We start from the raw sequence: 15,822 nt of genomic DNA on the forward strand, positions 1-15,822 counted from the left end.
CTTACCTCAAACACCCTAATTGCAGCCATTTTATGTGGTCTGCTGAAGTCACTGTCTACCTCTGTTCCTCTGAGAGACGTAGAAGGTCATTCCTTCAAATAGCAATCAAACTTTACACCTCTTTGCTGTAGTAATGTGGCTGATGACTGGTGTGATGTGACTTAATTACCATGATCTAATTTTTTTCTTAAACTTATTTTACTTTTATATTTGTGTTTGTTTACATGCAAAGGATGGTGATATTCCTACCGGTCTCACTCAGCTGGAGTGCCCAGAGTGAATGCTTAGAGACACTGCGTAAAGAAGACTATTCCGACAGCATTCCAAATCTGTGAATGTCTCAAAGTGCAAGGGTATGCTATGCTCAGAGCGATTGGAGTGGAATATTGTTGAGTTCAAGATCCACCAAATGTACTAGAAGTGGTCATCATATTGTCTGATATATTACTTGCCAATACACCTGCTAAAAGTTTGAGAAACAGGCAACGCACAGACTGACACCATCCAATGCAGAGTCAAGGAATGACACATTGCATTGCATGTTTACCACCATTTAATAATAGAACAGTAAACATAACTCAAACATGCATAAATGATCAGCTGACATTAACTGTGTACTTTAAACAGGAATCTTATGTCCCAATCTTTGTCATCCGAATCCATCCGTGTCACTATTCTCACTTCCACTGGTGTGCTCCAGCTGACATGGAGCATGTACATTAGCTGCGGGTTTTGCCCTGACAGCACGTTTTCTATTTAGAAAGATGCATGGAACATGCATGGAAGAAATAAACATAGATACATAAAATGAGTCATATAAGGCACAACATCTAAAAAAATATAATTACATTTTTAATCAACTGACAGTGTACAGCAAGAACTTCTCATAAGTTTAACCCTTTAATGTGCACGCTATACTTACCCATTCTAATGTGTAACATGGGTCAAATTTTTTTATTTGCAATATTTTAGAAATATATTGTTTTGCATCCTTCAATATTCCAGATATCCATTAAGGGGCCCAATTATGCATATCTATTTTTTTCTATTGTCCAGGTATGTTTGTTTTGGGTGGATGTGTGGCCCAATTCCAAAGCAGTAACAAGTGTTTCAGATAGAGAGTATAGAGATGTATAAACAAATAATGTGATTTTACAAGACTGAAGCATGTTAATCTCAAATTCAAACTCTAATTATTAAACTCGGCCTTGTTAAACAAGACACAGTTTTTAAGGTATAAGATGATATGGTAGTGATTACCTTCTGTAGTAGAAGTTTGCCCTTGGTCTACAGCTATAAGGCAGTTCTTCTTTTAACATCTTGTCCTGGAAAGTAAATCAATTTAAAACTATAAGGTGCAGAGGCTCAGTGATGTTCATGAAAAGTCTGAACAAGGATTCTCACATATGTAGGTTAAAAGTGCTATCGGATTTTTAGTTTAAAACTAAGCCAAGATTGAATTACATGATCTAATCCAGAACCCTTTTTTTTTTCAATCAGAAAACAATTTGATCCTATCAATAAATCTGATCAAATGACTTTTAAACAACTGGACGGAGTATTGCATTAAGTATAGATATTAACACACAGGAAAATGTAACAGACATGATTACATCACATCTTACTGTGTCTTCATCTGCTTTCTTGTGTTGAGGAAGACCACCATCATCCGTTTTGCAAACATCATGTTCCTCTGATGCTTTAGACTGTGATTCATTTTTGGCTGCAAAAACACAAATCAGTGCATACTGAAATCTTCACAACCAGTAAAAATCCCTTTATATTTTTCTTTTTTTAATTGTTTCATGATGCACAAAAGGTGAAACGGAAGAACAATGACCTTTAGTTAAGCCCTCTTCCTCACTTGTCTGGCTTCTCAACTGTTGAGCAAATGTAAAACAATTCCACTGTTATCATAACTTGGTTATTAGTTACAGGAACCTTCCAGAATCATTCAGGGGAAAAGAAAGTGTGTCTTACCTCAAAAGAGCTTGCCAAGGAACTGTCCTCAAAGTCTGATGCCTATGGAAATCTGTTTGTATTATTGATGTACACACAAATTAAATATGTTAATGTGCTTAATCAAAAACAGACACCAGAAGGGGCTGAATGAAAACCTGGTAAGTGCAGTGCTGTCGTCTTAGCTGGTTCTGTAATGATAGAACCTCTCCCTGGGTGCGCAGAAGCTGGACCTGCAGCTCATCACACTTCTCCCCCAGCTCACGGATCTGCTTGCGATACTGGTCCTTATCCTGAAGGTTTTGTGCAATCTCCTTGTGGTATTCCTCTCTAGTTGACATTGCCTATTTCAATAAAAAAAACTTTTAAAATTGTTGGTTTTGCTAAGTCAGACAGTGACTCGACAGAGCAGGACTCACCTTGTCTGAATACACTTTGTGAATAAAAGATAGCACCCTCAGTTCCTTTTAAAAAACTTTTTTTAAATCGCTCCACAGACGTTACGGCTAGACGCCTGTCATCAGCATGATTATGGTGATTTAGCACCCAGTTGTGTTTACACTAAAGTGTTGAGCACGCTAGTTTGATTATTTACTGATCCTGTCTGGCCCTGCAGCCTTTCTGAATGTAGATCTTACCTCATCCTCCTTGATGCATATGGGTGGCATTGGAGAGGGAGTAGGAGGGATGGCCAGTGGAAAAGATTTCTCTAACCGTATATACTCATTTAATTTCTCTGGGTTATTTTGTAATCTGTCATGCCCTCAGTATTTGTACATCCGACAGGAAAAAACACCTTTGCACCATCTGCCTTAACAATCCTCCTCCCATAATATTTTCCATACACATAGTTTTATTTTTATTTCACAGCCTTTAAACATCTGCTTGGCTGCAACTGTGTGCTTTCTCAATAAGTAGTGGTTCTAAGTTACATATTTCACAAATAATTAACTTATTTCAATCAGTTTTCTATGCTTCTTTGTAAAGATGGGTTCAAGTGTAGCCTGGAAAATCCAGACCCTGGTAATCTAGAGAGATTAAAGGTCTGGCCACAAACAATGTAATGGCCCAACTCGAGGGGCGGCAACAAGCATGCATTTAAAAATCTCACTGCACGCAATTGGATAACACTACGACCAATGTGTACTGTCCTCCAACGTTGCAGCGCTGTCTTCATCAGTTTAGCTGGTTCCCAGGAATGTGGGGTAAAAGTAATGTGCATCATTGCTCATTGCGAGAGTGTCTCGCAGAGACAATTCCATTGTGCTCTTGCGAGAACTCTGGATTTCCAGGGTAGTTCAAGTGTGTCCTTACAGAAAACTTCACCAGGTACTCAAGGCCAAGGATGCCAACAGGTGAGGGTGAAAAGGTAAAAACGGGGGAGTCATCGGCATCTCTACCACGAACGGGCTCAGGGCCCATGTAGGGAACAAGGTTTGAATTTGTTCTGAGGCTTTCCTATCAAATAAAGGCTTGAAATCATAAGTTACGCATGTAACTATGGATCTGTGAGACCGAGGGATGACCGTCACTACGGTCTAAAAAAGGAATGATCACCTTCGTTCTGCCTATCACCGAGACCATATGTCAACAAAGTCATGCCCATGACCTCCGGAAGCAGAACGACTCGAGCTTGTAAATAGCGGAGATTGCTCCCGGTTCAGTCTCCTACCTTGAGCGCCTCAGGATGGTCCGAGCGACAAGGATAGAGACGGTCACTCCTCACCGACCGTAGTGACGACCTCACTCTGACCGTCACTACGGTCTAAAAAAGAGATGACATACCAAAAAAGTCGCGAGGAGCTCTAAGCTAACCATGAAAACCTCGCTCGGCCACGGACATGAGGGCAGCGTCGCCAACCGGAGCTGGGCGAGTGACGTCCACCCTATAAAACCTGGTAAAAGTGCAAGGCGTAAGCCCATGAAGCCGCTGCACAGATATCGCTTTGCTGGTACCCCCTTAAGGGCAGCCCAAGACGTAGCCATACTCCTGGTGGAGTGAGCCCTTGTACACGAAGGGACTGGCATTCCCCGAGCCCGGTAGGCATGGGAAATAACCTCAACCAGCCAATGTGACAGCCGCTGTTTGGAAAGCGGTAGCCCCTGCTTCGCTGCTCCATAACAGACAAAAAGTTGAGTGTGTTCCCTCCTCAACGACTGTGTACGGGCCAGATAAGCTCTCAAAGCCCTGACTGGGCACAGAGTGAGCAACTTGTCGTGCTCTGCCTGTGAGGCAGCAGATGGCTGGAATTGGGTCAGCTCCAGAACCTGGTTGATAGACTGCTGATTTAAAACCTCAGGCAGGAAGGCTGGATTAGGCCAAAGTGACACGCCAGTGCCCCCTGCCTGCCACCTTAGGCAGTCTTCGCTGACGGAGAGGGCGCACAGCTCCCCGACGCGCTTGGCCGAACAAAGAGCCCGGAGTAAGTGACATTAAAACAGTGGGCAAATCCCAGTTCGGTGCCCGCAAAGTGCGAAACTGGACGCAACCGGCGGGCCCCTTTTAAAAACTGACCAATCAGTGGATGCCTACCCAAGGGTCTGTTATCCGCACCCTGGTGAAAGGCTGAAATGGCCGAGGCATAAACCTTCACAGTACTGACCGCCTTGCCTTGATCCAAATAGGACTGCAAGAAGCGCAAAACTTGTGGCACAGGGCAAACCGCTGGCTCAAGACCCAAGCTGGCACAAGACCCAAGCTGGCACACCAATCCGAAAAGATCCTCCACCTGAGTGCATAGCAAGCTCTAGTAGAAGGAGCCCTGGCGTTGTTCAGAGTCTCCTGCACAGACTCAGCTAGCTGTTCAATGACGGACTCTGCAGGGGCCAGACCTAAACACCCGCAACTTCACATGCCTGTCGTCTCTCGGGTGGAGCTGAAAGGCATTGAACCAACACTGCTGGGGGCATGCCTTCAGCAGGCCCAATGGCAGTACCGCAGCTGCCGCGGCCATTAAGCCCAACAGCCTCTGGACTTTGCGGGCGGTGACCAGTCTGCCCAGCCGAAAGCCTGTCAGAGCCTCGGTCAAGCTGTCTGCCCTCCGTGGAGTGAGAGACGCCGTCATGCTGACCGAGTTGAGGAGGACACCAAGGAAATCCGCCAGCTGGCGGGGCTGCAAATTGCTTTTTTTCCAGTTGACAGTGAAACCCAGGGCCTGGATATGGGTCAGAACTGCTTCGGTGTTGTGTGGTCCAGTGTGGACCATTCTGAATGACAGCACCTTGAGGTATCGGTTCAAGGGGCTGAGGTCGAGGACCGGCCGGTAACCTCCTTCTTTTTTGGGCACAATAAAATATTTGGCATAAAACCCAGTGTGCTGTGCGTGTGCCGGTACTTCTGAGATGGCCCCTTTCAGAAGCAACTCCTGGACCTCCTTGACAAGCACGGAATTTAAACACAGACATCATCTTGACCCCTGAAAACGTAGACGTCATCTTGACCCCTGAAAACGTAGGGGGCCGCCGTCGAAACTGTAGGCAGTAACCGTGAGTCACCGTAACCACAACCCAAGAGTCTGGCACAATCCCTTCCCAGGAGGTCCTGGACAGCTGGGAAGGGCAATCGACCGGGCAGCCCGGATCCCTAGGGCAGGACCGCCACCGCGGCCTGCACCTCTGCCTGCGCCCCGTCGAGGTCTTCGCTGTCCTCTGGGCCAGGGAGTTGGGGCTGAGCTCTGGTCTGGTGCACGAAAGCGCCGGTCCCGCGGGGCAGCATAGTTGATACTTACCTGTGGTGTTCGGGCGGGCTGCCACCGCCCATACTTACCTGATGCTGCCCTGTGGGGAACCGGAGCCCGCCTGTGGCACACACGCTGACCAGTTTCTCTAGAAGCGCCAGCCTGTTCCACTCTGTCCAGCACCCCCTGGGAGTCTGGATGGAACACATGCCCAGGCACCACAGGGGGAGACCTAACAGGTCTGTCCTGATGGCATCAGGGAGAGAGGTTTGGGCAAGTCACACCTGTCTACGCACAGCACCGCAGAGGCCATAGCACTCCCCACATCACTTGGCGTCAGCTGGGGTGGGCTGACAGTCGCGCATCCACCAGGGCCCTTGCATCATGGTCCTCCGGGCTCATCATTTTTCGCAGAGCCGCTAGAGTGATAGCCAGGGCGTTGCCCATACGGGCTGCCCGTGCTGATGCGTCAAAGCAGCGAGTGATGAGACGGTCCGTCTTGGCACACTCCTTACGCGGGCAGCGTGGATTGGGAGATGCATTGGCAGGCCCCAGGGAAGTCCAGGCGGCGATGGACTGCTCGACCGGCGGCATATCCCCCAGCCCTGAGTCGGCCGGATAGGCAGCCTTTGCCAGCTGACGGCAACCTGGATTGAATTGGGGGCGCTGTAGCGACTGCGACGCCCGCAGCACCTTTGTGTAATCCTCTGCCACATGTATACAGGGTGGTGGGCTATTGTGAGAGACGCCTTCCCAGACGCCCCCAAGGGAAGCCATGTCCGGCATAGGGGCCTGAAGACCCAAGGACCTCCACCTGACCATGCTTGGAAGGGGACTCATGTTGCTGGTCCCATTTACGCTTGTGCGTATGCTTACGGCCATGCCTATGAGAGTGGGACGGTCGGTCGGGTGAGAGCCGCCTGTCCAGTCTGCCCTCACGCATGTGTCCACATGCCTGGTCATCCCGGCAGAGCCGTTCCTCCCTAGGAAGGTCACAGGCTGCTGCAGGGGCTGTCGACATCCTCCAGGAGGTGGGCGGCCCCAAGGCAAGCGGGACACTCTCTATGCCCGTCATTGGGGGCCATCGACTCTGCAGTAGTGTGCCGCCATAGCCTATCACAGAAAACACAATGCAATACAATACAATACAATAAGGCACTTACCTTGGCTGTTCAACGCACTGGGTCTGCAAGCAGCAGCCCGTAAAGAGAGATACACCAGTGGTGTAATACCAGTACGTGGGTGGCCTGAAGCAGCGTGCGGACACACTTAGCAGGCTCACACTGGCCCAGCTAGCTGCGGACAGCGGCGACGGGGTATAAACAGATGTACAAAGAAGGCGGCCACCAGTGCGGAACGCATGCTACCGACGCATACCAGTGGACAACTGGCAAAGAGACACACAGCAGCCCGCACCTCGTGCAAGACTGCACCTAGCAGGCACAAACAGCTAAACTTACCTTTTCAAGTAGCCTAGCACACAACAAAACTTATCAAGAAGCACACAGTAACAGTGGCGCCTATGCGGCCGAGCACATATGCGCTGATCAGGCCCACACAGGTTCCGGCTGCCAGAGCAGTAAACAGAAATAATAACGGCCCACGCCGGTGCACGAACGCACCCAGCAGGCTCACACCAAGCCCAACTAGCCAGATAACAGCCAGATAACAAAACAACCAGTGGTTAACAAAAAAAACAACACTGAAACCTGGCACACACGAACGCAAAGGTCACACCGTCGCGCGGTATGGGGTGAACTCAGGAAAGGCATCAACATGTTAAACAAAGTTAAACGAAGTTTCCCGAAAAAAAAAACACAGGTTACTGCCACATGCAGACTAACGAACACAGTCAAAGCAAGAAAGCAGTGAAAGTACGTACTCATGTCTCACAGGTCTCAGATGAGGCGATCAAGGTGAAAGACTGAACCGGGAGCAATCTCCGCTATTTACAAGCTCGAGTCATTCTGTTTCCGGAGGTCATGGGCATGACTTTGTTGACATATGGTCTCGGTGATAGGCAGAACGAAGGTGATCATTCCTTTTTAGACCGTAGTGACGGTCAGAGTGAGGTCGAAACAGATCAGTCCCGGTCAGTCAGTTCTCTCTCTCCATCCCTGCGCACGGGGCTCTCTTAAAGGAGCTGCACCATTTTACAACAATTACATCTACATTTTCAGTTTAAGCTTAAACTATCGTGATCAATTTAAGTTCCCGTGCCCCCCTGGAAAGGTGTAATGCCCGTCCGTGAATTTGTGTCTGCCGCCGGGTCTGCTTGAAATGGGGCTGGCTTTATACAATGACAGACAGAGAAGGACAGTTGGCATTGCCCAGCCAATACCTGCCCTGATGGGGTTATTAAATGGCATAGCAATGTAAGTTCTTTGTAATTGAGTCAACAACTGAGCCAATAACAAACTTTCATTTACAAGAATGATGTGTTTGCAGTATTTCCGAAAGGATTCGGTAAGAGTTTAATGTAAGACTTTTTTCAAGTTTAAAGGAAAATTCCGGTATTTAGCACTTTGTTTCCCTTTTCTGGTTTGTTTTGGATGAACTAGAGTGGTGGACACCGAAATTTTGACGATTGGTCCTGTCTCAACTTTTCAAACTCGTTTTGAATTGCCTTTGACTACTCAGAGTGGCTGCCTGTAGGCATACTGTAGGCTAATCAAACATGTCCTAAAACAACCCTTAACGTTCGTTTTCAAAACTGTGCAACTCACCGAATGGTTAGTGGTGTTCGTTGATTATTAAAAGCAAATATATTGGCGCAATGTATGATTTCCAGCCGTCTTATTTGCTATTGTGGAACTATTTATTCAGACACCTCACAACCGCGCATAAACTTCCGCTCAATATTTGAACCTGAAGCATAGACGGTGGCGCAGTAATGTTAACGTGCAATGAGTCTTCCAACAGAAATCAATGGGATTTTGCCAAATAAAATGCCAAATAAAACATGACAGAAACTGTATTTCGCTACGCTACTATCAACGAACATCACTAACCACTCGGTGAGTTGCACAGTTTTGAAAAGTATGCCTGTTGGTAGCCACTCTGAGTAGTCAAAGGCGATTCAAAACGAGTCAGAAAGGTCAAGACAGGACCAATCGTCAAAATTTCGGTGTCCACCACTCCAGTTCATCCAAAACAAACCAGAAAAGGGACTCAAAGTGCTAAATACCGGAATTTTCCTTTAATTTCACCAGTGTTCAGACCTATTCTGAATTGAGAATTTGCTGTCAGCCAGCCGCTCTGCATGTATGAGCAAGAGGTGCATTAGGACACAACAGTTCTAGGAACACAGTTCTGGAGGAGCGGCTACACAGTTTCTAGGGCTTTTTTTTCTGTTTGCATTCGCACACAGTAGGAACTCTGAGATGACTAATCACACATCGTAACCCAATTATAACCTATATGGACATAAGGTACTGAAACGGTCAGCATTGTCATCTCATCTCATTTCCATCTGTCCAGAAGGCATTTGTTGCATGACAGTAGTCAATCTCTGTAGCTTTGTCATGCAGTTTTTAATGTTTAATTTAATTTAATTAAACGGTCCTTTTACTGCCTTGTCATGCAGATCAGTCATGGTTCCTATGCACAAGAAGAAGATCCTACCCCAAAGTAAGAGCTCAAATAGCTGTAGGAACTGTGGTCAGAGGAACTCTTTAAAATGACAGAATTTAAGATATATACTAAAGTTGACCAAGCTTTTCTGTAGCTAGCCTAGTTCACCATCAAAAAACAATCTTGTCCACTCTACACATGTACACACTATAACAATATGCAGGCTGGCTGAAAATAAAACCTCTAACACCATTAGCAAAAGGGATCTGTTGTTATACTAAATGTTGCAACCAAGACAAAATGTTTGTGTGGTAGAAATATTCTCTTGCAGTAGCACTTCATGAAACTGTAGGCTTTCATTTCTCAAATGATTGTTAAATATAAATGTTTACCTTATTCCTCTCCTCAATGACTTGTTCCATCTGCTTTAAAATGTCTTCCATGCGATCCTGGTACATTCGGGAGTCTTTCCTCAACATGGTATTCTTGAGCTCAAGAACTTCCTTCTCCTCAGAGTACTAGAATTGGAGCAGATAATTAGACATTCCTCCATCATCACTACAAATTCTAAACTAAAAGTTCAAAACTAAAAACTAACACAACACCATATTTTGATTTCAGTCCAGAGTTTGCACAATATGACCTAATAAATATGCATCATACTGATATAACTTTATATAAGTATATATATATATATTAACATAACTGATACAAAACACAGGAAAGAGCTGGCTGGCTAACCTTGCTGCACATCTGTTCAGCCTCCTTAAGCTCTCTACGTAATGTGCAGAGGCTGTTCACAAGCTCCTGGTATTGTATGTGAGCGTGCTGCTTGTAGTCTTCCATTACCTGACGGCTCATTTCTTGTTCATCAGGTGTTGTTGGTTCCTTTAGTAACATAAAGTAATTATGACCATTATGTGGGGACATCCTTCTAGTATTGCTTAAAAAAAACTCCCATTATATGTATACAATTAAAGGCATGGTCAACCTGTCTAGTATGTTCCATCTCTTGAAGGCGTGCTGCGAGATGGTCATTCTCTTTCTGAAGTTTCCGGATTGTGCCTTTTTTAAGGGTAATTGTACGCTTGCGCTGGATCTCAGAGACACTTTCAGCATTCATCAAGTTGTGCTTAAGCTTCTCAATCTGGAAAAAAAATGTGAGTAGTCGTCAAATTTTAAGTAGTAGAATAAGATAAAGACGTCTTATTCCCATTTCCATTACATGAGCTCACATAACATTTCTTAAAGTAGGATTGTTGATGTACATGCACATTTGTAGTTACAATTACAATTTCTAGTTACTGTTAGTGGCCCAAACAGGGGCATTGTGCAAGCCAGTTTTTGGGGTGGGCATAATGAGAGTGGGGGAAACTGAGTTCCTTCCTAAGGAACAAGAGTGATGCAATTGCCTTAAATTGGACATATTCAAAAGCTTTCTGAAGGATTATTTTGAAACATAAAAGATCCAGATATTAAAAATCTATGACGGCACGGGCTCAACTAGCTTAAAAGGACACAACGCCACTGGGACCAAATATATTGAGGTTCTCACATTGAGCTGCAAGTCTCGGTTACTCATGAGTGCACCGTTTTTTTCCTCACTCAGCCTTGTGATATTATGCATCAGACTGTAGTTCTCATCCTTCAGTTGGCGCATCTCATCCCACAGACGGTCGCGTTCCTCTCGCAAGCGTTGAACACGTTCCTTTTGTTTCCGGAGTTCCTTCTCTCGCACCTGCTGCTCCCTGACAGTGTCGTCTAATATTGCAATCCGCTTGGACGCCTCCTGATGTCGTCTCCGCTCCTCCTCCACTTGCTTCTGCAAACGTGTCACCTCGCTCATTAAGTACTGTGTAAGGCCCGACTCACCTGCTTCATCTTGGAGAAGAGACAAATGATGCTCTTGGTTTATAAGGTACAACAGTTTTCCCATTTCCAAATTTCCCTAATATTGATAATCCGTTTTCATTCATTCTAGATTCCTGTTTAGTTCTAGTTCCACCACTGTGTTCATTAGTTTCAAATAAGTTTTCATTTCATGAATTCCATTTCTATTTAGTTTTAGGTTGTTGTAATTTAACCCCTGGGCCTGATTAAGGTCCCATTCGGTACTGGGGCACATGGATTCTGGAGGCCAGTATGCATGTATTCAGTAGCCATAACCACTAGGCTCATTTTATTTGTGAAGATAACTTTCTGTCATACATTACTAAGCCGCACAGAAACAGGCTGAAAATGAAAATGACCAGAATGTTTGTGTGAGGATGTAAGTAAGTAAGTAAGTAAGTATTTAATTTAATTTACATACTGTAGCGCATTTTTCCAAAACAGTCAGTTGTAATCACAAACTGGAAAATGTTAAATAACTGACAGAGAAAGGGAGTCCAGAGAGAAGAAGTTCTCAGTTAAGTAAAAAAAAAAAACAGATCACAGATAATTGCTGGGGAAATACTGTCTTGCATTCTTGCACAGTAATCCTCTCTTGGGTCATTGCTTACTGTATGTGAAAGTCATGAAAGAATACCATGGAACCACAATTGAAAAAAGAGGTTATGGTAAGTTATGCGTCACTCTGGCCATTTTTATACGTGTTATTGCTTCATAATTACATAATAACAGCCACCAATTTATCATAGCGTTGTCATATTAATAGTTCTCATTTATTTACAAATGGGTGGACTCAGAGGGCTCTAAGGGCAAAGTCTTAAGTGCTATATATACAGTATATATTATATATACTGCCTAAGTCTTATTTAAATATACTGTATGTATATATGTTAACATATTTACATGCATTATTGTTTAAATCTGAATATTTGCTCGGTAAGAATAACCCTACACTTAGACAAAGATGATCAGAAACTTTTCTGCCATAGCCTGACGAGCCAGACCCACCTCAAGATGTAGGATCTGTGAACTGACCATTGGCAGTGCTCAATCCGAGGGGCGGGATAAATGGTTGTCTTTCAAATTTCCTCTGCACGCAATAGGATAGCGCTACAACTCATAGTCCCATGTGTTTTCCCACCAGCGGAGCTAGTTGGCTAGCTACTTGATCAAACTTTTACCAACTTAAAAAAAGCTTTACTCGAGTCGCGGTGTTTGCCAGGAGCAGCATCCATCTTCTTTGTTTTCAAGTAGCAGGGAATTCACGTGGAACCGTCACAACTCTGTCGTCATTATGTTAAGCCCGCCCACCGACTATACACGATGTGATTGGCCTGACCGAAGTTTGGTTTTTCCAGCTCGCAAGCCAACGGAGAGTTGCTAGACTACCCTGGCTGCAAATTACATTTGCTGCTGTTAGGGTTTGTCTAGATTTCTAGGCTAATTCGGCCAATGTTTAATTGCAATTGCATTTTTTCAGTTTTAATTACATCATGAGTGTTAAATGTATGCTATTTTGCACACTAAAATATTATTAATTACAAGTAAATATCATAAAGAAAGGTAGCGTAGGTTGGATAATTATTATTAGTTGTAATTTCCCTGTATGTCCTGCTGGTGACCTCAGTGAGAAGTAGGCTACCTGTTACGAGGCTCTTAGACATTAACGAGCAGTCTGGACCAATTGTAGATCTACGCATGTTTAGACAACATTCTTTAGCAACGATGGTTTCAGGACAGTCTGCAAATCGGACGTTTGTAAGAGGGACTTTATGACCTAGGCTACTTAGGCTACAATGCTTTGGGGGGAACCGGGCCCAGTGCTTTTGATGTGAATGGATACACATAGCCTGGAGATTAGAAAAGAAAGATTAAGGGTCTGGCCGTGAATAATGATAACAACTCGAGGAGCGGCACCAAGCATGCATTTGAAAATCTCACTGCACGCAATTGGATAAGACTATGCGACCAATATTTACTGACTGATTCCAAACTTCGACACAACTGGATAACACTATGACTATCATCTGTTTAGCACACCTTTGGCCCGTCTATATCAGTTACACAGATATGATCCCCGCGATACAAGTAACGTGCATCATTACTCATTGCCAGAGGGTCTCGCAGAGACAATTCAAATTGTGCTCTTGCGAGAACTCTGGATTTTCTAGGGTAACATACAGAGACAGACTGAGAGATCTACTTGATTTCAATGCCCTCTGCCTTCTGGATTAATGTAATCACGAACAATATATGACTCCATAACCATGTAATCATGAAGTGAGGGGTGTATTCAGTATGTCAGCATTGCTATTCAAAGACAACTTTGCCAGCACAGTTTCAAGCAGTATGATGGATTATTTATACTAAAAGTGTTTACGACTACAACCACTTAAATTCAGATTAGCAATCACTCACCAACTAGTATGGAGAAGACACGCGCAGGCTCCTTCCCTGTGATCTTTTGATACAGTTGAGGATAGTCTATCTCCAGGCTCTCCAGGAACGCAACATACCCCTTAGTGCCAGTTCTTTGGAGAATATCAAGTAATACACCTAAAATCAAACAAAACTTAACATTTTTGACACAACTGAAGAAGTGAGAGAACAAAATACCTCCAATCTCCATCAACCAACTTACCAACTTTTCGTCTTCGGATGACAAGATTGGGATCATTATAAATCTGCTCCTCATCCTCGCTGCTCAGTACCCGACACTGCCGCAGATATGGTGTGATTCGCGTTGGCTCAATGGTCTTGATAAGCAGAAGCCTATAATCTTCAAGCTGAGACCAGCAATCATCTTCCAGATCCAGAACATGTATACTGTCTGTCATGTTCGATGTACCATAAGAGCAATACTGACTGGTCAAAAGGTTTCCTGCTATTTATGCACATTCAACATCCATTCAAGAGAAAACCAGCTGTAGCCCCAAAAGAGGAAGTGTAGATTTATTGGGCAAGAGTGGACTTCCCTTTAAAAGGTTATTTCTGTTTTCACATTTCCCTGTATGACAGTTGGACGGTCAAAACAATAAAGGCCTGTGAAAGACACCTGCTGACCCACTATGTCAATGATATAGTGAATGTGAGTAAACTTGATTAATAAAGAAATATTCATATTTACAAATATTATCTGGTCCCCTCCACAGTTTTTGAAACCCCTTGTAAAAATAAGTGAACACAAAACACCTTTGGGTGAGTTAGCTGAGATCATAAAGCAAAAAACTTTTTAGTGATACAAATTTATTCTGAGAAAAAATACTGTACTTAAAGGTAGATTCCTATGCCCTTTCACGAACATGCGCCTACCTAACTGGTTTATAGAGTTCAGGGGTCTGAGATGGCAATCAGAAGCTTGGTGGTAGGCTGGAGTTGCACAATTGAAAAGGAAAAGGAAGGATTGTGGCTGGCTACTTCAAAGCTCAAAGCTTCAAAGTAATTTCGAGCCCAAAAATGCAATAAAAACATTTAATTATTTAAATGAATAATGGTCAGAGTTTGTTATTCACTTGCTATCTACATTTTATCCTCTAGCATTAAGGGAAAGGTCATTCAACCACCTACACTATATATTCTTTAAAAGCCTACACTCAGTATGCTCATTAACACTAGTTTATTGTAATATTGTATAGGTGAGCCAAACATACAGCTGATATATTTTGCCTGTGATATTAAGGTAAAACTAATGAAACAGACTAAATTGCATATTTCCTTAAAGTCTACACCTTCTAGACTATGCTTGTCACACACAAATTGGCTTGGCTGCACATCCAGGATGTGGCTAGGTTAGTATCCAGGATGTTGCTAGGGGACGGTATCCAGGATGTGGCTAGGATGGTATTAGAATCTAAAATTGGAGACACCCTTATTGTAGGGCAATTCTTAAATTACTGACTTTGTAGCCCATCTGTGACATGAAAGGCCTATAGAATAATTATGCAGGTATAAAACTGAGAAAACTGTAGTGCAATCACAATTGCAATATGAACCACTACAATTATGTAATTGCAAAGGCTACAATGTTTTATGGACTGTCAATGTATTCACATATGATTTTTATATTCATGTCATCCTCCTTGACTGTGCCACTTCTGATTGGTGAGCATGCGTAGTACCTGGGAAGCACAGCACTTCTGGTACAAATCTGGGGTGTGTTTCTAGATAGATAGATACTTCATTGATCCCCAAGTTTCAATCGCAATCTTTGGATTTAGAAAGGGTAGTTCCAACGCTCAACAGCAAACATGGGTGGAAAGTTCAGTAATAGGAGTGTAAAGGTACATGTATTCGTATCGAACTGTTGGTACAGGACATTATAGGTACAGTTGTGTACCGAATGCAGTCTTTAACAGTAATCAACAATTGGCTTTTTTTACTTGCTGGCTATGTTTCAAATTTGAATTCCCACAGAAACACTGTTTCAAAATACTATTCCCATTGTGCATCAGTGATATTTCCAGTGAGTTTAGGTTAGGAGTAGGCTACCTTACTGTACCGAAAATGAACCGTATCGTGACTTCAAAACCAAGTTACCCACCGAACGGTAAGTTTTCTGTACCGTTACACTAGGTTTGTGAAAAAATTCAGAATTTTAGAAAGGGTCTCCATTAAATTAATTTCATTGAATTTCAATTATGCTTCCTTTAATTCAAATTCGATATGTAATGCTACATCCTGTTTTTGACCTAAATTCAAATTCAATAGCTGAATTGGAATTTAG

General features: G+C 43.7%; 1 protein-coding gene across 2 annotated transcripts; it reads right to left on the minus strand.

The window, feature by feature from the left end:
• Positions 1 to 535: 535 nt before the first annotated feature.
• card9 (caspase recruitment domain family, member 9) lies at positions 536 to 13,973 on the minus strand. 2 transcript variants are annotated; one of them, XM_048236378.1, is made up of 12 exons: positions 13,741 to 13,973; positions 13,518 to 13,655; positions 10,765 to 11,090; positions 10,201 to 10,356; positions 10,059 to 10,097; positions 9,602 to 9,727; positions 2,118 to 2,303; positions 1,981 to 2,022; positions 1,841 to 1,880; positions 1,626 to 1,723; positions 1,261 to 1,325; positions 536 to 752 (listed from the first exon to the last, which is right to left on the minus strand). In XM_048236378.1, exons 1-12 carry the CDS (start codon positions 13,934 to 13,936, stop codon positions 650 to 652), a joined length of 1,515 nt encoding a protein of 504 aa, XP_048092335.1. In that variant the 5' UTR covers positions 13,937 to 13,973; the 3' UTR covers positions 536 to 649. The 2 variants fall into 2 exon arrangements, with proteins under 2 accessions (XP_048092335.1, XP_048092334.1); XM_048236377.1 differs by having other exon boundaries at positions 9,951 to 10,097.
• Positions 13,974 to 15,822: the final 1,849 nt, after the last annotated feature.

The sequence above is a fragment of the Alosa alosa genome, chromosome 24 (genome assembly GCF_017589495.1).
Source record: "Alosa alosa isolate M-15738 ecotype Scorff River chromosome 24, AALO_Geno_1.1, whole genome shotgun sequence".
In the NCBI taxonomy this organism is placed as follows: Eukaryota; Metazoa; Chordata; class Actinopteri; order Clupeiformes; family Clupeidae; genus Alosa; species Alosa alosa.